At 40.7% G+C, this 24,313-nt stretch overlaps 1 protein-coding gene across 1 annotated transcript in view; it reads right to left on the bottom strand.

Moving 5' to 3' along the window:
* LOC124289267 overlaps positions 1–24,313 on the bottom strand; it is a 65,000-nt gene that overhangs the window by 5,891 nt on the left and 34,796 nt on the right. Inside the window, exons 3-17 of the mRNA XM_046726182.1 lie at positions 22,991–23,111; positions 21,892–22,016; positions 20,486–20,665; positions 19,936–20,121; positions 17,939–18,175; positions 11,606–11,818; positions 10,685–10,876; positions 8,727–9,306; positions 6,911–7,080; positions 6,267–6,428; positions 4,976–5,137; positions 4,399–4,606; positions 3,286–3,479; positions 2,301–2,471; positions 1,695–1,928 (exon numbers count right to left, since the gene is read on the bottom strand). Of these exons, the coding sequence (XP_046582138.1) occupies positions 1,695–1,928; positions 2,301–2,471; positions 3,286–3,479; positions 4,399–4,606; positions 4,976–5,137; positions 6,267–6,428; positions 6,911–7,080; positions 8,727–9,306; positions 10,685–10,876; positions 11,606–11,818; positions 17,939–18,175; positions 19,936–20,121; positions 20,486–20,665; positions 21,892–22,016; positions 22,991–23,111 (3,135 nt within the window). The remainder of the gene's footprint in view (positions 1–1,694; positions 1,929–2,300; positions 2,472–3,285; positions 3,480–4,398; positions 4,607–4,975; positions 5,138–6,266; positions 6,429–6,910; positions 7,081–8,726; positions 9,307–10,684; positions 10,877–11,605; positions 11,819–17,938; positions 18,176–19,935; positions 20,122–20,485; positions 20,666–21,891; positions 22,017–22,990; positions 23,112–24,313) is intronic.

Below are 24,313 nucleotides of genomic sequence, written 5' to 3'. Positions count from 1 at the left end.
TCTCACAGTGTCTCCCAGTTTCACCCCTAAGAAGTCCTACTACTGGCTGTGCGAAGTCTCACAGTGTGTCACCCCATGAAGTCCTACTAACTGGCGTCTCACAGTGTCACCCCATGAAGTCCTACTAACTGGCGTCTCACAGTGTCACCCCATGAAGTCCTACTAACTGGCGTCTCACAGTGTCACCCCATGAAGTCCTAACTGGCGTCTCACAGTGTCACCCCATGAAGTCCTACTAACTGGCGTCTCACAGTGTCACCCCATGAAGTCCTACTAACTGGCGTCTCACAGTGTCACCCCATGAAGTCCTACTAACTGGCGTCTCACAGTGTCACCCCATGAAGTCTACTGTCACCCCATGAAGTCCTACTAACTGGCGTCTCACAGTGTCACCCCATGAAGTCCTACTAACTGGCGTCTCACAGTGTCACCCCATGAAGTCCTACTAACTGGCGTCTCCCAGTGTCACCCCATGAAGTCTACTAACTGGCGTCTCACAGTGTCACCCCAAGAAGTCCTACTAACTGGCGTCTCACAGTGTCACCCACAGTGTCATGAAGTCCTACTAACTGGCGTCTCCCAGTGTCACCCCATGAAGTCCTACTAGCTGGCGTCTCACAGTGTCACCCCGAGAAGTCCTACTAACTGGCGTCTCACAGTGTCACCCCATGAAGTCCTAGTAACTGGCGTCTCACAGTGTCACCCCATGAAGTCTACTAACTGGCGTCTCACAGTGTCACCCCATGTAGTCCTACTAACTGGCGTCTCACAGTGTCACCCCGAGAAGTCCTACTAACTGTCCACAGTGTCACTAAGTCTGGCGTCTCACAGTGTCACCCAATGAAGTCCTACTAACTGGCGTCTCACAGTGTCACCCCAAGAAGTCCTACTAACTGGCGTCTCACAGTGACGAAGTCTCTAACTGGCGTCTCCCAGTGTCACCCCCATGAAGTCCTACTAACTGGCACAGTGTCACCCCATGAAGTCCTACTAACTGGCGTCTCCCAGTGTCACCCCATGAAGTCCTACTAACTGGCGTCTCACAGTGTCACCCCCTCAGACCCCATGAAGTCCACTAACTGGCGTCCTGCTGGCGTCTCCCAGTGTCACCCCATGAAGTCTACTAACTGGCGTCTCACAGTGTCACCCCATGAAGTCCTACTAACTGGCGTCTCACAGTGTCACCCCATGAAGTCCTACTAACTGGCGTCTCACAGTGTCACCCCATGAAGTCCTACTAACTGGCGTCTCACAGTGTCACCCCATGAAGTCCTACTAACTGGCGTCTTACTGGCGTCTCCCAGTGTCACCCCATGAAGTCCTACTAACTGGCGTCTCACAGTGTCACCCCATGAAGTGGCGTCTCACAGTGTCACCCCATGAAGTCCTACTAACTGGCGTCTCACAGTGTCACCCCATGAAGTCCTACTAACTGGCGTCTACTAACCGGCAGTGCCCCCAGAAGTCCTACTAACTGGCGTCTCTCAGTGTCACCCCATGAAGTCTCCTACTAACCCAATGTCTCTCACAGTGTCACCCCATGAAGTCCTACTAACTGGCGTCTTACAGTGTCACCCCATGAAGTCCTACTAACTGGCGTCTCACAGTGTCACCCGATGAAGTCCTACTAACTGGCGTCTCACAGTGTCACCCGATGAAGTCCTACTAACTGGCGTCTCACAAGGCAGTCTTACCTATTGTTATTTCACAATACTGTCCCTTATAGTCGTCAGTGCAGGTACAGTTCACCCCTCCCTTGATATTCTCACACATGGCGTCATGCTGACACTTGTTGTCCACGACACAGTAGTCCGGGGGTATGTCGCACGTGGCACCAGAGAAGCCTCCTTTACACGTGCACTGGAAGCCATACTTGAACGATCGACAGTAGTGGTCGGGGCAGGGGTGGGGTGAACATCGGTCGATCTCTGTGGGGAAACAAGTCTTACAGAAAACACACTTCTGGAGTGAATCCATGCAAAACACTCAGCTTTGGTTGGCGATTGGTTATATATTACATTATCACTTCCTGTTGAAAAATCTTTGAAATGAAATGTAATATACACAAAAATATATATATTGATCATACAAATACGCAATAGGAAGCGATTAAGTTGGTAGTATTTCAAGAGAGAAATTTAATGTAACACACGCTCAATCATTTCACTTCAGAATTTACTGACGTCATAGCTCACCTGAACATGTCGTAGCTCACCTGCACACGTCATAGGTCACCTGAACATGGTTTACCTCAGTTCACAACAAACCTGAACATGTCCTGGCTCCCATGATCAACTCACCTGAACAGACACTGGGTACCACCATGCTGATCTTTGACGGATCAGACGCCTTGATTTTGTTGATGAGAGAATCGAACCCTACATTTCCAGGAGTGCAGGATCTAGCCATCTGACGTATCGTCCCTGAGACGTTGCTTAGCGGCATCACGTAGATCTCCCTCATACTCAGTTCTAAACACAATTAATAAAAATGTGTTGATTTGTGGCTCACATATCAATGACTAGGACTGGCTAAAAAGATCGATAATCGGCAATATCGTCGATACGAAAAATTATTAATGATTTTCGATATGAAAATAGTGTCATCGGTAATATCGTTCAAAAACATTTGTGATAAAATATACATTTAATTTACTCAAACAAAACACAAAGTTCGGTTTTTAATCATGTGCTGCTTCTATATTGTGGTTTTATTAGTAACCCATCATAAACATTTTACTCCTCACCAGTGTGAAATATATTCATTTTAGGTCATACTTGCTCAACTCTATGATCTATATCGATAGCCAGCCCCATCAGTGATACATTCTAGACTTGTTGTAGTCATGTTCCAAAAAGACAGATCCATTCTCACAATAATGATAATTTTAATCCGAACATTGCCACAAGCACACTCGAGGGGAAAACTTGTTCTGACAGTGCACCGCCACCTCAATCCTCAACTCAACTGTTTCTGTGAGTGAGTGAGTTTAGTTTTACGTCACTTTTAGCAATATTCCGGCAATATCACTGCGGGGAACACCAGAATGTGGCTTCACACATTATACCCATGTAGGGAATCTAACCTGGGCCTTCGGCGTGACGAGCGAACATTTTAACCGCTTGGCTACCCCAGCGTCCCTCCTGTATGTATGGCGTGACTCTGCCCGTCTTGCACATCAAAAGTACCCATTTTGAATGAAATATGCAATCTCATAACTGATGTTAACAACTGATAACTGATTAGTCAACTGTTAACTGATTAAACCATTCCATGATAAATCACCTGTTCCTTCCCCGATGTGGATGGTGAGATTGCTATCCTTCGGCACAAAGCAAAGAGGGGTGTGGTCACCATAATGCGTCACCCTGCTGCCTGCCCTGTAGATGTCCACGAAACTAGGATAGCCTCTCCACACCACAGCCATGTGTGTCCACAGATCCTTGGGGACGTTGGTAGTGGACACTTTGATCTCCTGTCTGAAAATCAATAATGGAAAACGACTGACGGACTGACTGAGTTTGGTTTTACGCCGCTTTTAGCAATATTCCAGCAACATCACGGCGGGGGACACCAGAAATGGGCTTCACACATTGTGCCCATGTGGGGATTCGAACCCGGGTCTTCGGCGTGACGAGCCAACGCTGTAACCATTAGGCTACCCCACCGCCCCGATGGAAAACGAGGGAGAGTTAGGGAGTATTGGTTTGTGTAGCAGTTAGCAACAGAAAATGTTATTATCAGGAACGACAGAATAACGGATTTCACATGCTGCATCTATCCGGGGACTCAAGGCTGTACCTTCTTATGAACGCGCAACCAGAGGGGTCCTACAGTACGTGAGGGGATGAATGTATGCAAATTCTGATGAAACAGTATCCGATATAGTAATACCGAGGACCAATGACCAATATAATAAAGATGACCAATGTAGTAATACCCCGATATAAAGATGGACCTATGTAATCATACCCCGATGTAAAGATGGTCCGAGGTAGTAATAGTGAGTGAGTTTGGTTTTACGTCGCTTTTAGCGATATCTCGGCGGGTTACAACTGAAATGGGCTTCACACATTGTACCCATGTGGGAAATCGAACCCGGGACTTCGGCGTGATTGAGCGGATGCTTTAAACACTAGGCTATCCCACCGCCCCGAGGTAGTAATACCCCGGTGTATTAATAGTTTAATACCACGATATAAAGGTGTAGTAATACCCCGGTGTAAAGAGGGTCCGATGTAGCAATACCCCGATGTAAAGATGGCCCGGTGTAGTAATACCCCGGCGTAAAGAAGGCCCGATGTAATAATACCCCGATGTAAAGACGATCGATGTAGTAATACCCTGAGGTATTTATACACTGATACGAGATACCCGTAGAATTATATAGGTACCTACCCTCTCATCCATATCTTTGTACGAGTGGTCAGTTCAAGGGTCATCTGATGACCTCTGGTGGGATGACTCAGTTCTAGCGAAATATTTATGTTACTGCTGCTCTGGGGTAGCGATCGGAACCAGAAGGCGAGGGACAAGTATTCCGTCCAGTCGTCCAGGACAGGGCCAAGATTCAACCGGACTGGCCCTTTGACCAGTATATCGAATGCTGAAAATGCAATAAGGCTAATAGGGAACATAATACGAAGATGCAAGCAGAGCACAGGCCTAGAATAACCTTGTAATGTCGAATCCATTAAAGCCTAGCGAACCTCATTGTATTATCATTGATCTGAATTCATTGAAACATTTTAAACTTTAGTTACATGCATTAAGACGGCTTTGAAAATTACATTAAGTCAGACTAATGTCGGCAAAACCAGCAAAGATGATATGTTTTCTTCCTTTTACAATTGAAAATAAAGTTGGTGAATGTGGGATTCGAACCCACTTAGGGAGGCAACTCTGCAGGGCCTTAAGCCACGTTTCTGTCCATGTCTCTACCTTCTGTGCGATTGCTTCCTACTGATGTACTCACGAACACACTGGCCCACGCTGAAACTCCCCATTCCCACAGTGGACGAGTCCGAAGAGCAAGGGATGCAACTGTTCCCAAACAGATTCGGTTGATATGTTGCAAAAGGACAGGGGTCACAGGGTGTCAGACCAGTCGTAGAAAAACTTCCAGGCTTGCACATCGCTTTTAGAAAAATAGTTTTTTTAAATATTTATATAAAAATAGTCAGATCTATGTGACTATAATGGCAGACAATAACACCTCTATAAATCGAAATCGTCAGCATGGGTTGTGTACACAATGATCGAGTCGAACATAGCTCGATAGTAGCGGAGCGCAGTTTTTGCGCCAGTACTGAAGTTCGAGTTAACAAGGTTTGACTGTAGTTGATGAAGGATTGCATAGTAATACGGAGATATAATGATATAGAATAGAAAATATCTATTGATATCAATTATTAAATGCTGGGGAAAAAGAACCATGCCTCTTAGTTGCATTTATTCATAGAAAATATCTAAGTCTGCGATATGATATCAAATAACTGGGCTTAGTAGGTCAGTACTCAAAGAATCGTGATGTTTTTTTAAAGCATAGTTTCTGTCCAAACTTTTGAAAATAAACAAAACATTTGCACATTGCACAACTGTTGATGCCTTAATCACTTTTGAATATCAATGAAATTTTTTATTCCAATAAAATAATAATTCAAACAAGGTCAGGGTCGTGTGTTTAGACAAAACATTTGTTCACAAAAGTACACAGACACAAATTACCTTTCACAAATTTTTGCAGGAGTGAGTGGTGGCCTTTGAGTTATATATAGAAGAAACTCGGGATACTTGCTTTGACCCTCAGTTTATGAACAAGAAAGTATAACGTTTCAAACCGTTTATCCTCGAGTATTGATAGATTCATATCTCATTCGAGCTCATGTTTCAAACTGTTTTTATAATAACGGTCACATTAAGCGTCAGCAGTTTCACGAGGCAAGGGTAACCACTATACTTTGTCAAAGTCCAGATACCTCAAGAGAGTGAGCTTGCTTTAGAAGCAGAGGGTCAAATTATAGTGACGTCATGTTAAATGATGAGGTCACAATGGTCTGTGGAACATCGTGATGCAGTTCATTGTAGTGATTGCTCCTAGTACATATCTTCGAGTAATATCTACTGCGGAGGCAGGTTTTCGAAAATATATACACTTCAAACGCACACTAAGAAACGAAAATATCAACTGTGCGAATGTAACACTCAACACGTATGTGGAACAGGCACCTGATAATAATACTATCCACAGTTAACCCTCCACTTACCGATACAGTCCCGATCAGTTTTGCTTCCATTGTTCTTGGTACCCTTCATCTGACCACACTGAGTGCACGTTGTCTGACCACTGGTGTCGGAGTAGGTGTGGACAGGACACGCCTCACAGATGTCCACTTCCTGGTTGTGGAACGTCCCACGTGGACAAGCGACTGTAACAACAATGGACACTTGATCACCATCACTATCTGTTGAGATAGGTATGTGCAGCATGCGCATTATTCACAACTGTTTTGAGGGTCGGTGGGGTAGCCTAATGGTTAAAGCGTTCGCTCGTCAAGCTGAGAACCGGGTTCGATTCCCCACATGGGTACAATGTGTGAAACCCATTTCTGGTGTCCCCCGCCGTGATATTGCTGGAATATTGCTAAAAGCGGCGTAAAACCAAACTCACTCACTCATTTTTTTTTTGACAGGAGGAAGGGTTTTCAAAGTTATGTTTTTGACCACACATTTCGTATAGTTGGTATGCATCAGAACTGTTAAATTCAGTTATTCAATTATTTCACATTATTAAGAATCATAAGAAACTGAGCTTTAAAAGATAACACACACGTAAACAATGGTGTTATGATTGGACATAGTATTATTTATCGTTTATGTTGAATAGTGTATATCTGTTAAACGTCCCTACCACAGAGTGACCTTGACACGTTGGCCGTCACCTTCCCGGGTCCACAGGTCCAGGTCAGATTGCCAATACTTCCAATTCTGAAGTTTCCTTCTGTCGTGCCGTTGAGAGACAGTCGGGTGGAGTTGAGGACGAGGCCGATGTAGTCTGTCACATTCTTTGCCGTCAAGGGACTGAGGCATGCAAAACGATAGACATATTATCAGTACGTATACCATTACTTCCGCCATGACACTAAACGTTATTCAGGGAACTTAATTCAGCGAATAATTCGCGAACTTTCATTGTACTGACCAGGGAATGTAATCCTCTTGCAGGTTCGATTCGAACTCCTCCTGCTGATTATCATTAAACTCACTACGCAGTAACAGGTCGTTGGTATTGAGTCATTACTCATTTACAATTTAACAGACACAGGGGCGGTACGGTAGCGTTCGCTCGTCACGCCGAAGAACTGGACCCCGTTTCACAAAGCTCTCGTAGGCCTACGATCTCGTAACTTTTCTCGTAGCATTCATACTTCCTATTTTACAGTATAGGAGGTACGAATGCTACGAGAAAAGTTACTTAGGCTTACGAGAGCTTTGTGAAACGGGGCCCTGGGTTCGATTCCTCACATGGGTACAATGTGTGAAGCCCATTTCTGGTGTCCCCTGCCTTGCTGGAATATTGCTAAAAGCTGCGTAAAACCAAACTAACTCACCCACGTTAACAAAACAGAACTAGCAAAATCAGATGGGATGTCAAATTGGATTTGGCATTTTTACACTGGATCATATGTGAATAGTTATTAGTGAGGTTCACTGTATTATGACGTGTCAGCTAAAAAAGTGTATCGCTTTGACGTAATCAACGAACATCAGAATAGTGTTGACAACCAGGACTATTAAAGTCATTAAATTGTGGACTAATGGCGCCTTTAACAGCTTGGCTGCCCGCGCATCTGACTATGATATTATTTAAGTTCTAGATTTGATTTATATAGATCCTTTAAAACATTGATCGATTTAGACTTGGCTTGACAGATATAATGATCAATACCGGCCGTAACAAGTCACTGGCCAAACATCTAAGATTTTGCCCTGTCTGTATGGAGGATATCGAAGACGAATATCATCTGTTATTTATATGTGACGCTCATGCCGATTTAAGAAAGGAGTCCATTTCACAGAAATATCTGGGTCACCCTACAAGAGAAACACTTATAAGAATTCTATCATCAAATGACGAATCTGTCCATGTAAAATTAGCCCTGTTTTTAACACATTCGCAGTCGTTAAGGAAGAGTCTGATTTCTCCTGTCAACTAACTTCGCAATGTAATGATGCTTTCCACTGTCTGCAATGTCCATAATAACCATCTTGATCTTGAGCTTGAGCTTGATCTACTATGATATTACCACGAACGTATGACATTTTTTTAACACATTCGCTGTCGTTAAGGAAGAGTCTGATTTCTCCTGTCAACTAACTTCGCAATGTAATGATGCTTTCCACTGTTTGCAATGTCCATAATAACCATCTTGATCTTGATCTTGAGCTTGATCTACTATGATATTACCACGAACGTATGACATTTTTTTAACACATTCGCTGTGGTTAAGGAAGAGTCTGATTTCTCCTATCAACTAACTTCAAAATGTAATGATGCTTTCCACTGTTTGCAATGTCCATACTTTGCCTGTCATTATAATACTATGTATACGGACAAGAGGCCTTATGTACAATAAACCATCTTGATCTTGATCTACTATGATATTACCATGAACGTATGAAAAATTCCACGTGTTAGAAGTATTAAAATTGCATTTTAGATTTACCGGGTTCTGTTGGTGAACTCAAAGTTGAAATTGACATCGACGCGAAATAACGGTTTCCTTTTCCGTATCCTTACACCTCCGCTACCAACATCAGTATCGTTGCCGAGTCCCTCGTCGCTGTCAGGAACCAACGTTAGGTTCACGATTGGTGCCGGAGAAGACATGTTACCAACTTCCCTTCGTTTCCTCAACAACAGATCAGTAGCTGTAGTCTGTTCAGGCTTCTCCGATAATACTTCTCCACTTTCATTCGTATATTCCCCGTTCAATTCAAGGTCCACAACGCCATTGTCATCGCCATATTCATTTTCCAGGTCAAGGTCATCACCTTCTTCGTAGTAGTAGTAGTAGTAGTCGTCGTTTTCTTCATAAATTGCATCGTCTGCTGCTTCAACGGCACCACATTTCACGTCAACGTTTTCAACAGTGCACTTACCATCGTCGCATTTGTGAGTTGAGGAATCAATAAGATTCACTAAAAACTTAGCTTTGATCTGGGAATTTGCGTCACCTTCAGAGCAGTTTCCGCCATAGTAGAACAGATGAGACGGAAGGTTATACTTGTCAGGGAATAGCAATACTGAAAAATAATGAATTGTCTTGTCAAGACTCGATTATTTACAGAACGCCGCCTTATAGCTGGAATATTGCTGAGCGTGGCGTAAACAACAACAAACAAACCTAATAGCTATGTAATCTATGATATACTATCTCAAAAAAGAAACTCTGTTGCGAAAATGTTGTATTTTCAAACATGTATAACTCGTTCACAAATTGACTTTAGTGCATGAAGTTTTACATCAGTTTAGAAGAAGGTAATGTCTATGCAACCAAGTGGATCATTTTAGATAACGGAGACGCTGGGCGCGATGGTGACGACGTAGCACGGTCCCGACGTCTGGTCTCCTGGCACTCAGTCCAATCTCTCTCAACCTGTTCCGTATATCCTCCGTATATCCTCCGAAGTCCAGGCACCCTGGCAGCTGTGCTCTCACCCGTGGCAGTACGATCATGCAAATGTAGCACCCGGATGTACCGATCTTGGACTGCAGTGGTGACTCGAGCTCTGCCCGTACGAGGACGGTCATTTGTTATACCTGTTTGGTTGTAACGAGCTGCAAGCCGTGATATCGTGCTCAGACTAACATTCAGACGCCTGGCAACGGAAGATTGGTAATCTCCAGCGGGCATTCTTTCAATTGCGATGTTCCTTGTAGTGATTTGACCTTGAAACTCCTTCAAAACGAATGCCAATTTCCGAAAGTAATCTGGATTTTTATATCCAGACAGTTCATGCTCTTTGCTGCACAATTTCAACTGGAAGGTGGAATTTCTGTTACGTTGTGGCAATGCCTTTTTTCTCCTTGTGAGAAATCTCATCAAAATCAACATTTTCAGGTAAAGTCGATTTTTTAATTGTGCAATTGTGTAAAATCATGTTATCAACACTTTTGTTACATATTTTGACGATTGTTTGAACACCACAGGTAATTTATAGATTTTCTAAAATACAAAAATGTGTATGCGTTTCTTTTTGTGGATAGTATATGCTACAGCTATAAACCTTCTGCCTCTTGTAATAGACCATAGACCCTTAAATCCAAAATATATGTGAATTATTAACTTAATGACTAAGAGTTTCGAGATTTTAGCTGTAGAAAAAAAATGTGGAGGGCGTACAAGATTGCGCACACGGTGAACTCTCGGAGACCCTTTCGATTCGCGCTACAAATGAAATCAACTTCATAGCTAACATACAGCAACTCATTTCGTTCATTGATATATAACGTATCACTTCTGTCGTCCAGTTTTGTAAGATAAACAGAACATGTTGGCAATACAAAAATGACATTGATGTCCTCGTTTATCCATGATTCAATTTATTTCATTTAATTCCTATTCTCTCGCAGTAACAGTACATTCAGTACATTCAAGTCTATCATATAGGTATTGCTTACTGGAACAATCAGGTACGTCAGCTGATGGGCTCCACCCTGTCTTGGCACCACAGATGTATGTCTTGGGGTAGTTCCGGTCGCCTGCTACATCATGGTCAATATTGCATTGCGCTTGGCAGACTTCTCCTCCGAACATCTTGTCACAAGCAAGAGCTCCATTACTCGGCGGCTTCAGATCTGGGCAAGTTTTCTCTGAGACAAAATACATTATCCAGTTCGACATTGTCATGATGTTGTGTGTATTGAGGAGCTGGATAAAACGGACACCTTTGAAAACGTGTACTGCTTGTGTTTAGTGCAGGACATGTTTAACCTATAACGATCACACGGAGTCCTCGTCTTATGCATATAGATTTCATTACAGTTCTGTCTGTTGTGGACAATGGCGTGTGTTTCAGCAGGCGATTGATGGGGTGCGTGTCTCGCAAAAGATGTCTTAACCCCCCCACCCCCACCATACACACACATGTAACTTGCTGATGGGGTTGACATCACTGGTCATTGTGAACAGATTGTCCGACCTCTGATTACAAGTCGATGTCTTTGCACTGAGGTGAAGTAGCCAATTGGGTAAACCCACTTTACCGGGTTTGACGAGCAAATCACTAGGCAGGCTAAAGGCTATAAAAAAAAACCACCCCCCACCCACTCCAAGCTTCTTGCTTCGACGCCTGGAAAACGTCGCCATTGTTCTGTTATATGTGTGAGATATGCTGTTGAGTTTAACATTTTCTTGTTACACATTTCGAGCTTCGGTTAAAGAAAGCATAATATTTACAATTCTTACTAATCTAAATAGAATAAATAAAAATAGATTTATAGTAGAATATTTAGCAGAAAGCGAAAATGTGTTTTTGAAGAGTGACAATGAGTAACATTTCATAGGGATTTACCCACACGAGTAGTCTCAGGTGTACATACTGTGGCACTTAGGGAAGGAGTTGTTGTCGCCCACCCACACGGAGACAGGGATGAGGCCCTCGCGCCTCTCACAATTGATGTATGGGTTCCCCAGCACAAAGCTGTGTGGACAGTCAGCTCGGCATGAAGAACCCATTGTGTAGTTGCTGGAATGGCAGGTGAAGATCGGGTCGTAGTCGCCGTCACCGGTCACGGGCCTGGAACACGGCGGAACTGGAAAGACGGTGTTAAATGGAGGAATTGAACCACAGTTTTAAGCCTTAGATTCCGATCTGAAATCAATGCCGTGTTAAACTTTCAGTGGGAAGCATCCTACTTTAGCAGTTTAATAAATGGGTCGGTACGTGCTGATTGTTTTGAAGAACAATATGTTCCGAATCATTTTGAAATTATATATGCATACATGCATCTGGGCCAAAAAGGAAAGCTGCTTACCATAGACAGTGTTATTAGGTGTCTTGGGTGCTATAACATTACCACATCATCTCAATGTTACAATGTCATTAGTGTCTTGTGGTATTATACTGACCAGCAATAAAAACGCAACTCAGAATTCATGAAAATTATACTTTTTCAGCATGAGTTTGGTTTGGATTTGATACTTTAACAAAATTGTTTTGATTTCTTGAACTGAGTTTCATTAGCTGGTCAGTGTATATTGCACATCATCTCAATGTTACAATGTTATAAGTGCGTTGTAACACTGCCACACCATGTCAGTGTTACAATATGACTAGTAACGGATGTGCTGTCAAAATGTCACATCGTCTTTGAGTTACAATGTCACCAGCATCGGGTGTGTTGTTACATTGCAACATCTTCTCAGTGTTAGGATGCCTTTAGATGCCTTATGATGCATGGCATTAGACTTGTGCGCGTCTTACGAAAAATAATTCATACCCATACGAAGGTGTGTACGTAAAAACTAAGCAAAAGAATCATGAGTGGTAAGTGATGTATGATCCATTTTTAGTATGGTAATGTGTGTTACATATGATGTGTGTCTAGAGTATGTTGTATGGCGTGAAGTATGTCTAATGCATGGGGTATGAGTGAAGTATGTCTAGTGTATGTTGTATGAGCGAAGTATGTCTAGTGTATGTGTATGAGTGAAGTGTGTCTAGTGTATGTGAAAGTGTGTCTAGTGTATGCATGGTGTATGAGTATGTCTAAGTATGTTGTAGTGTATGTCTAATGTATGGTGTATGAGTGAAGTGTGTCTAGTGTATGTTGTATGGGTGAAGTATGTATAGTGTATGTTGTATGAGCGAAGTGTGTCTAGTGTATGTTGTATGATGTGAAGTGTGTCTAGTGTATGTTGTATGAGTGAAGTATGTCTAGTGTATGTTGTATGAGTGAAGTGTGTCTAGTGTATGTTGTATGGAGTGAAGTGTGTCTAGTGTATGTTGTATGAGTGAAGTGTGTCTAGTGTATGTTGTATGTGAAGTCCTGTCTAGTGTATGTTGTATGAGTGAAGTGTCTAGTGTATGTTGTATGAGTGAAGTATGTCTAGTGTATGTTGTATGAGTGAAGTATGTCTAGTGTATGTTGTATGGTGAATGAGTGAAGTGTGTCTAGTGTATGTTGTATGAGTGAAGTATGTCCTAAGTATGTCTAGTGTATGTTGTATGAGTGAAGTATGTCTAGTGTATGTTGTATGGAGTGAAGTATGTCTAGTGTATGTTGTATGAGTGAAGTATGTCTAGTGTATGTTGTATGAGTGAAGTATGTCTAGTGTATGTTGTATGAGTGAAGTGTGTCTAGTGTATGTTGTATGAGTGAAGTATGTCTAGTGTATGTTGTATGGAGTGAAGTATGTCTAGTGTATGTTGTATCGAATGAAGAATGTCTAGTTTATGTTGTATGGAGTGAAGTATGTCTAGTGTATGTTGTATGAGTGAAGTATGTCTAATGTATGTTGTATGAGTGAAGTATGTCTAGTGTATGTTGTATGAGTGAAGTGTGTCTAGTGTATGTTGTATGAGTGAAGTGTGTATGTCTAGTGTATATGTTGTAAGTGAGTGTAAGTATGTCTAGTGTATGTTGTATGAGTGAAGTATGTCTAGTTTATATTGTACGGAGTGAAGTGTGTCTAGTGTATGTTGTATGAGTGAAGTGTGTCTAGTGTATGTTGTATGAGTGAAGTATGTCTAGTTTATGTTGTATGAGTGAAGTGTGTCTAGTGTATGTTGTATGAGTGAAGTATGTATAGTGTATGTTGTATGAGTGAAGTATGTCTAGTCTATGTTGTATGGAGTGAAGTATGTCTAGTTTATGTTGTATCGAATGAAGAATGTCTAGTTTATGTTGTATGGAGTGAAGTATGTCTAGTGTATGCTGTATGAGTGAAGTATGTCTAGTTTATGATGTATGGAGTGAAGTATGTCTAGTGTATGTTGCATAAGTGAAGTATGTCCAATGTATGTTGTATGATTGAAGTTTGCCTAGTGTATGTTGTATGAGTGAAGTGTGTATAGTTTGTGTTGTATGGAGTGAAGTATGTCTAGTGTATGTTGTATGAGTGAAGTGTCTCTAGTGTATGTTGTATGAGTGAAGTGTGTCTAGTGTATGTTGTATGGAGTGAAGTATGTCTAGTGTATGTTGTATGAGTGAAGTGTGTCTAGTGTATGTTGTATGAGTGAAGTATGTCTAGTGTATGTTGTATGAGTGAAGTGTGTCTAGTGTATGTTGTAAGGAGTGAAGTATGTCTAGTGTATGTTGTATGAGTGAAGTGTGTCTAGTGTATGTTGTATGAGTGAAGTATGTCTAGTTTATGTTGTATGAGTGAAATGTGTCTAGTGTATGTTGTATGAGTGAAGTATGTCTAGTGTATGTTGTATGAGTGAAGTATGTCTAGTGTATGTTGTATGAGTGAAGTATGTCTAGTGTATGTTGTATGAGTGAAGTATGTCTAGTGTATGTTGTATGATGTGAAGTGTGTCTAGTGTATGTTGTATGAGTGAAGTATGTCTAGTGTATGTTGTATGGAGGGAAGTATGTCTAGTGTATGTTGTATGAGTGAAGTGTGTCTAGTGTATGTTGTATGGAGTGAAGTATGTCTAGTGTATGTTGTATGAGTGAAGTATGTCTAGTGTATGTTGTATGAGTGAAGTGTGTCTAGTGTATGTTGTATGAGTGAAGTATGTCTAGTTTATGTTGTATGAGTGAAGTATGTATAGTGTATGTTGTATGAGTGAAGTGTGTCTAGTGTATGTTGTATGAGTGAAGTATGTCTAGTGTATGTTGTATGAGTGAAGTTTGTCTAGTGTATATTGTATGAGTGAAGTATGTCTAGTTTATGTTGTATGAGTGAAGTATGTATAGTGTATGTTGTATGAGTGAAGTGTGTCTAGTGTATGTTGTATGAGTGAAGTATGTCTAGTGTATGTTCTATGAGTGAAGTGTGTTTAGTGTATGTTGTATGGATTGAAGTATGTCTAATGTACGTTGTAAGTTTGAAGTATGTCTAGTGTATGTTGTATGAGTGAGGTATGTCTAGTGGGTGTTGTATGAGTGAAGTGTGTCTAGTGTATGTTGTATGAGCGAAGTCTGTCTAGTGTATGTTGTATGGAGTTAAGTGTATTTAGCGCATGTTGTATGGAGTGAAGTATGTCTAATGTTGTATGGAGTGAAGTGTAAGTATTGTAAGTATGTCTAGTGTATGTTGTATGAGTTAAGTATATCTAGTTTATGTTGTATAGTGAGTGTAAGTGTGTCTAGTGTATGTTGTATGAGTGAAGTATGTCTAGTGTATGTTGTATGTATATGTGTATGTTGTATGAGTGAAGTATGTCTAGTCTATGTTGTATGAGTGAAGTATGGAGTGAAGTATGTCTCTAGTTTATGTTGTATCGAATGAAGTATGTCTAGTTTATGTTGTATGGAGTGAAGTATGTCTAGTGTATGCTGTATGAGTGAAGTATGTCTAGTTTATGATGTATGGAGTGAAGTATGTCTAGTGTATGTTGCATAAGTGAAGTATGTCCAATGTATGTTGTATGATTGAAGTATGCCTAGTGTATGTTGTATGAGTGAAGTGTGTATAGTTTGTGTTGTATGGAGTGAAGTATGTCTAGTGTATGTTGTATGAGTGAAGTGTCTCTAGTGTATGTTGTAAGGAGTGAAGTGTGTCTAGTGTATGTTGTATGGAGTGAAGTATGTCTAGTGTATGTTGTCTGAGTGAAGTGTGTCTAGTGTATGTTGCAAGGAGTGAAGTATGTCTGAGTATGTCTAGTGTATGTTGTATGAGTGAAGTATGTCTAGTGTATATTGTGTTGCAAGGAGTGAAGTATGTCTAGTGTATGTTGTATGATGAGTGAAGTATCTCTAGTGTATGTTGTATGAGTGAAGTATGTCTAGTGTATGTTGTGTATGAGTGAGTGTATGTTGTATGAGTGAAGTATGTCTAGTGTATGTTGTATGAGTGAAGTATGTCTAGTGTATGTTGTATGATGTGAAGTGTCTAGTGTATGTTGTATGAGTGAAGTATGTCTAGTGTATGTTGTATGGAGGAAGTATGTCTAGTGTATGTTGTATGTGAAGTATGTCTAGTGTTGTATGAGTGAAGTGTGTCTAGTGTATGTTGTATGGAGTGAAGTATGTCTAGTGTATGTTGTATGAGTGAATTGTCTAGTGTATGTTGTATGAGTGAAGTTTGTCTAGTGTATATTGTATGAGGGAAGTATGTCTAGTTTATGTTGTATGAGTGAAGTATGTATAGTGTATGTTGTATGAGTGAAGTGTGTCTAGTGTATGTTGTATGAGTGAAGTATGTCTAGTGTATGTTGCATGAGTGAAGTATGTATAGTGTATGTTGTATGAGTGAAGTATGTCTAGTGTATGTTCTATGAGTGAAGTGTGTTTAGTGTATGTTGTATGGATTGAAGTATGTCTAATGTACGTTGTAAGTTTGAGTTTGAAGTATGTCTAGTGTATGTTGTATGAGTGAGGTATGTCTAGTGGATGTTGTATGAGTGAAGTGTGTCTAGTGTATGTTGTATGAGCGAAGTCTGTCTAGTGTATGTTGTATGGAGTTAAGTGTATTTAGCGCATGTTGTATGGAGTGAGTATGTCTAATGTATGTTGTATGTTTGAAGTATGTCTAGTGTATGTTGTATGACTGAAGTGTGTCTAGTATATGTTGTATGAGTGAAGTGTGTCTAGTGTATGTTGTATGAGTGAAGTTTGTCTAGTCAATGTTGTATGAGTGAATTGTCTAGTGTTTGTTGTATGAGTGAAGAGTGTGTAGTGTATGTTGTATGAGTGAAGTGTGTCTAGTGTATGTTGTATGGAGTGAAGTATGTCTAGTGTATGTTGTATGAGTGAAGTATGTCTAGTGTATGTTGTATGAGTGAAGTTTGTCTAGTGTATATTGTATGAGTGAAGTGTGTCTAGTGTATGTTGAATGAGTGAAGTATGTCTAATGTATGTTGTATGAGTGAAGTATGTCTAGTGTATGTTGTATATGTCTAGTCTATGTATGTTGTATGAGTGAAGTGTGTCTAGTGTATGTTGTATGAGTGAAGTGTGTCTAGTGTATGTTGTATGAGTGAAGTATGTCTAGTGTATGTTGTATGAGTGAAGTATGTCTAGTGTATGTTGTATGAGTGAAGTATGTCTAGTGTATGTTGTATGAGTGAAGTATGTCTAGTGTATGTTGTATGAGTGAAGTATGTCTAGTGTATGTTGTATGGAGTGAAGTATGTCTAGTGTATGTTGTATGAGTGAAGTATGTCTAGTGTATGTTGTATGAGTGAAGTGTGTCTAGTGTATGTTGTATGAGTGAAGTGTGTCTAGTGTATGTTGTATGAGTGAAGTATGTCTAGTGTATGTTGTATGAGTGAAGTGTGTCTAGTGTATGTTGTATGAGTGAAGTGTGTCTAGTGTATGTTGAATGAGTGAAGTATGTCTAATGTATGTTGTATGAGTGAAGTATGTCTAGTGTATGTTGTATGAGTGAAGTGTGTCTAGTATATGTTGTATGAGCGAAGTATGTCTAGTGTATGTTGTATGAGTGAAGTATGTCTAGTGTATGTTGTATGAGTGTATATTATGTGAAGTGTGTCTAGTATGAGTGAAGTATGTCTAGTGTATGTTGTATGAGTGAAGTATGTCTAGTGTATGTTGTATGAGTGAAGTATGTCTAGTGTATGTTGTATGAGTGAAGTATGTCTAGTGTATGTTGTATGAGTGAAGTATGTCTAGTGTATGTTCTATGGTGTGAAGTGTGGTTTGGTGTTGAGTGGTGTGTGTTCTACGGTGTAACGTTTGGGAGGTATTTGTCGTCTGATGTTTCGCGACAGTTGCTCGACTGGAAATATTTGAAGTATTTACCTTCATAGTTGACTGTAAATGTACACGCCTTCGCCTGGTTGGCCGAACTGTCAACAGCCCGATATTCGATCAAGTGAACTCCTCCTGTCAACACTGACCCTGGCCTTGGACCTTTCTTCTGGGTCAAAGTGACGCTCCCGGAGTTATCCGTTGCCCTCACAGTAGACCAAACGTAGGTATTGCTTGTCGTCTTCAGTTCCCCTTCAGGGCAGTTTAAGATCTTTGGTTTCTCTGTATCTAAAATGATTTCGCATGACGTATGTATAGTATGACCAGAAATTATTGAGAATTTTAAGAATATGTTTAATTGGATTTCTAGTATAAACAACCTTGACCAGCTATCAAGTGTTTGGGTTCATTCAAGAGAGACAACTCCGTTAATCCTTTTCATTAGTTTGTGAAGAGTTATTCCCCTTTGTTTACTTGCTAGCAGACGACATTTTCAGTGATCCTCAGTACGGATGATTTAGAGAAGAGGAAGTTGATTTTAGAGTATTATAACAAGGACATCAGATCAGCTAAAGTGATTTCAAGTAGAACAGGCATCCCTTTGTCCACTGTTTATCGTGTTTTGAAAAATATTGCAAATGGTTATGGCATTGAGCACCAGGGAGGCGCAGGTAGGCCCAGAAAATTGACTGTCGGTGACAGGAAGCGGCTTGGTATTCTTGTTTCTAAAAACAAATGAAGGAGTTTAGAAAACTTAAGGCTGCATATGATTGATAGAGGAACTGTGGCTGTCTGTAAGGAGACAATTAGAACTGAGCTGCATGCAATGGGTTGGCAGAAAAGTCGAGGAATTCCATCACCGATCATGAAACCTGAACAATACGAGCGAAGGTTGAACTGGTGCTTACAGCATAGAAATTTTAACTGGGACAATGTGATTTTCTCAGATGAAAGTTCTGTGTGGCTGTTTCCTAATACACTGACATACTGGACCAAACAAACTGAAAAACCTTTGTATCAGCGCCCAAAGTACAGTCCGAAATTTAACGTGTGGGGTGGCATAGCTGTGTTAGGGGCAACGCCCCTCTGTGTATTTGAAGGGAATATGAACAGTGAGCGGTACACAGATATTCTCGAGGGACATTTACTTCCATCTGCTCACGTGTTCTATGGAAACCTTTGGATTTTCCAGCAGGACAACGACCCAAAACATCGTTTAAAGCATTCACAGGCCTGGTTTCGGACCCAAAATATGACATTATTAGATTGGCCAAGCCATAGCCCTGACCTAAATCCAATAGAAAATGTTTGGGGACTTATGAAGGAAAGTGTCAATAAGAAAAATCTGACAAATATTGCTGAAATGAAAGAAGAGGTGGTCCGATATTGTGGACAGCATGGACCACGACTTTCTAACGTCTTTGATCAGTAGTATGCCCCGCCGCATTGAAGCCTGCATGGTGACTTGACAAAATACTAACTGTTCACCTGTCTTTGAATCTGGAGTTATGTTCTGCTAATATTTACATTTAATACGTGAGTAATGAGTGAATTTTTAAAAGAAAATTACAATCTTTAAATTCTCAATAATTTCTGGTTGTACTTTACAATCAATGTGCTTTTTGCAAAATGCCAGAACCTCACCACAATTCACAATAATATGCATCACTTCGAGCTTTCCAGACATTTTGTTTGAAAGCAATCGATACATTCAAAGGTTTTGTTTGTTGTTTATAGCGATATTCCAGCTATATGGCGGCAGTCTGTAAAGAACCCATGAAAGAAGTTAACAGCATGGGGATCGATCTATGAAACTGGGATACGATGACATGTGTCAACCAAGTCATCAAGTATGACTATAGGATCCTGTTAATCACCTATTACGACAAGAATGGGTTGCTGGAGACCAATTATAACCCTCACATCTTCACGGACTGACCTTCAAAGCAGATGGTATACAGGTGCATACATTTGATAATAAATAATGTATCAGTCATCACTTGCTCACATTTAAAAAGATGATCAAAGCATCATCTGGACATTCTAACCTTCACACCGCCAGTAGTTGTAATCCCAGTATCCAGTTCCGAAACACCTAACATAGCTACGACGGGCCGGCGAGTATCCTCGTCTCCAGTCACAGTTGAGGGTGCATTGGCTTTGGTAGTAGTAACCGTTGGAACAGGATACACTCAGTGCTCTAGAGGGCAAGGATGGCGAGCCGCAACTTCTTCCTTAAAGTTAACCAATATTCTCGTTACTGTTAATTGTATGATTCAGTTTAAATCCACACTCAAGGAATTAGTAGTCTCGCACACAATCCATAACATTTTTCCTAATATTTGTTTGTTTGTTGTTTAACGTCGCACTCAGCAATATTACAGCTATATGGCGGAGGTTTGTATAAATAAATAATCAAGATTTGACCAGCAATCCAGTGATCAACAGCATGGACATCAATCTTCGCAACGGGGATACGATGACATGTGTCAACCAAGCCAGCGAGCCTGGCCACCCGATCTCGTTAGTCGCCTCTTACGACAAGCATGGGACAACTGAAGATCAATTCTAACCCGGATCTTCACGGGCCTCACTTACTTCTACATGTGGGGGTGCTTGAGGACCAGCTGCCGCTCTTCCTACAATCTCTTCTGGAATTACCGTCCATCCAGAAGCCATAATCACAGGAATACCTACATATGGTACCATATCTTCTGTCCGAATTGTCGCAATCTCGATTACCATTGCTCGGTGTATACGGATAGCTGCATCTTATCACTGTGAAGATAAAAAGGAACGGACTGGATTAGACCATGACATCGACAATGATTGCTCATTGAGTTGCACCTTACAAGCATGAGGTAACTACCTAGGATGAAACATAATCTGGTCTAATTGGTGATGTAGTGAGGTGTTACCTTGGTGATATGATGTAGTGAGGTGTTATTATGATGATATGACGTTATGAGATGTTATGTTGGTGATATGATGTAGTGAGGTGTTATGTTGGTGATATGATGTAGTGAGGTGTTATTATGATGATATGACGTTATGAGATGTTATGTTGGTGATATGATGTAGTGAGGTGTTTTGTTGTCGATATGATGTAGTGAGGTGTTATTATGATGATATGATGTAGTAAGGTGTTTGCAGACGATATGATGTAGTGGGTGTTTTGTTGTCGATATGATGTAGTGAGGTGATATTATGGTGATATGATGTAGTGAGGTGGTATGTTGGTGATATGATGTAGTGAGGTGTTTCATTGTCGATATGATGTAGTGAGGTGTTTTGCTGTCGATATGATGATATGATTTAGGGAGGTGTTTTGTTGTCGATATGATGTAATAAGGTGTTTTGTTGTCCATGTGATGTAGTGAGGTGTTATTATGATGATATGATGTAGTGAGGTGTTTTGTTGTCGATATGATGTAGTGAGGTGTTATGTAGGTGATATGATGTAGTGAGGTGTTATGTAGGTGATATGATGTAGTGAAGTGTTGTGTTGGTGCTATGATGTAGAGAGATATTATGTAGGTGATATGATGTAGTGAGGTGTTTTGTAGGTGATATGATGTAGTGAGGTGTTATGTAGGTGATATGATATAGTGAGGTGTTATGTAGGTGATATGATAAAGTGAGGTGTTGTGTTGGTGCTATGATGTAGAGAGATATTATGTAGGTGATATGATGTAGTGAGGTGTTATGTAGGTGATATGATGTAGTGAGGTGTTATGTAGGTGATATGATGTAGTGAGGTGTTATGTAGGTGATATGATGTAGTGAGGTGTTATGTTGGTGATATGATGTAGGGAGGTGTTATGTAGGTGATATGATATAGTGAGGTGTTATGTAGGTGATATGATGTAGTGTGGTTTTATGTTGATGATATGATGTAGTGATGTGTTATGTTGGTGATATGACAGGCCACACACTCCAGATGAAGTACATAGGTCGTGTGAAAGGCACACAGCGAGAAAGGGACATCGTTTTGGGAAACTGACCTTTAATTGTGATGTAGAAAGAGCAATAGTCCTTTTGCCCGTAAAGGTCAGTAACCTTGTACCGTACCTCAGTGGTGCCTTCATAGAAGTTAGAGTGTGCTGCAGGACCCTTAATTCTCTCAGTCCTGCAGATCGTAACAGTGTTGTTTAATGGTGGCAAGTATTCGGGAAACGGTCATGATGAATTGTACCCTCAAATATGGATAATGGTCGTGATGGGGTTTGGGGAAGGACTGTGATGGTAGCTTAATGGTTCACGCGTCCGCTCGTCATGACCCGGGTTCGATTACCCCCATGGATTTAATGTGGAGGCTCATTCCTGGTGTCCACCGCCGCGACATTGCTGGAATATTGCTAAAGCGGCGTAAAACCATACTCACTCATTCACTCACACAGTCGATGTGGCACTTATCATATCGTATTGGACGGCCTTATAATTCACTGCAGGGGCGGTTGGGTAGCCCAGTGGTTAAAGCGTTCGCTCGTCACGCTGAAGACCTGGGTTCAATTACCCATATGGGTACAATGTGTGAAGCCCATTTCTGGTGTCCCCCGTCCGTGATGTTGCTGAAATATTGCTAAAAGCGGCGTAAAACGGCACCCACTCACATTCACTGCACTTGTACACTACGAATAAAATGCTTGAGAAGAACATGCGTACAGAGTCACTTCGATTATGTTTCTCAGAGGTTGAACTGTTCACTTGATACAAAACGACATTCAGAGGAATCGTTGGGTGCGTACTGTCACTGTAGGGCAATTCAGGCAATATTCGATTAATCTTTCAGTGAATTAAAAAAATTGAAATGCTCCCTCCTACGTCAACGAAACCACACTCTTCTTACGTTAACGAAACCACACGCCATTGAGGGGTGCCAATTAATGGTAATTATCACTAAATGACCACACTTTCGGTATTTTTTCATGTTAAATAAAGAAAACATCCGAGCACACATTAGGCATTATTCAGTGCCTAAGTTTGAGTTCGAATCGCGGTTGGGACTCATCCCACCAAAAATACCAGAAATCTGTATAATCCCAAATATAACACGTGTTACACTTTCTAAATGGCAGTGTGTGTTCATGGTCCCTAACTCACCGCCATCCTCTATCTGAATCCCATCCGTCAGGTTCTGGCCAGTAGACCTCTGTATACAGTTTGTCATAACTGGCTGTGAAAGTGTTACCCGAAGGGCATGAGATTGAAGGTCCTCTTCTCGCTGTGGAATAAACAAATAAATCACATTTAGAAACCCAAAACTCAATGGTGGCTTTTAACAGAAACGAAATATAGGCCATAGGCCCACGTTACACATTAAGAATTACAGTGTGAGAAAGTATGTTATAATCAACAATGTCTCAGTAACATAGCTTGCAATGGTTTAACATTGGTTCGGACTTGTCTATGAAGTAGTGTTCTTTTAAAATCCGTTTTACTTTGTCCGAATTTTGAACTTGATTAAAAGGAAATATTGTAAATTTAACATCGTTTCCTTTCGCACAGACATCTAGATGTTGACTCAGTGGGCTACATCGGGTTTCAGGACACTTTATTTGTTGTTTGTGGACACGAACTCGGGCTCTTAAATTTTCTGATTGACCAAAATACTGTTCATTACAGCCTGTGCATGTTATGGCATATATTATGTTTTGCAAGAGCAGTCAAAATTCTGTTTTACATAGAATTCTCCGTGTCTCGTGAAAGTTACAGAGTGTCCTTCAACAAATGTCGACACGTTCCACAGTTACCTCTGTTGCATCTAGACACAGTAGGATTTGATAAATTCTGTTTCTTTAAAGTAAATTTGGCATTTGTTAGTATCTTTTTAAGATTCTGATTTTGTCTTTTGCTATTTATTATTTTTCTAGATTTCAGCATTGATTTCAGTATTTTATCTTGTTCTAAGATGCACATACCTGCCAGTTTCTGTTCGTAGTTCATGAGGCCCCGATCTAAACTGAGCAAGAGCACGTCTATGTTTAATATAGCTGACTGTGAAGATATACGATTCAACACCGTTTATTGTGCCTTTTACTACTGCAAAATGCCAGTCTTGTTGATACGAAACTTTAAGTCTACCTAGAAATTCATTTAAAAATAGCGTTTCACTTCGAACCATCTGTTCTTGCCAAACAAATCCAAATCCATAGACTTCTAATGTATGCTTTATCCTAGCTGCCTAGCTCTTAAAACCATTACTTTCCGTTTGTACAAGCATATCTTTAGATAACGCTCATTGACATTTTTAATATTTTACGCCAATATTTGATAGACCTTTTGATGCTTTAAATATACAATGGATATCTTCCACATTCGCCTCGCACAACATGCGCTGAAACAGAGGATTTAATTCGTAGAAATCGTTTACAAGCTGCCACATGTACACCTTATACTTCCCATCAAAGTTTAGACTCACTTAAA

This window comes from Haliotis rubra, unplaced genomic scaffold, assembly GCF_003918875.1.
Source record: "Haliotis rubra isolate DU_JTF1 unplaced genomic scaffold, ASM391887v1 Scf1, whole genome shotgun sequence".
NCBI classification, from domain to species: Eukaryota; Metazoa; Mollusca; class Gastropoda; order Lepetellida; family Haliotidae; genus Haliotis; species Haliotis rubra.
Note: the sequence above shows the minus strand (reverse complement) of the source record. Positions and strands in the feature narration are given on the sequence as shown.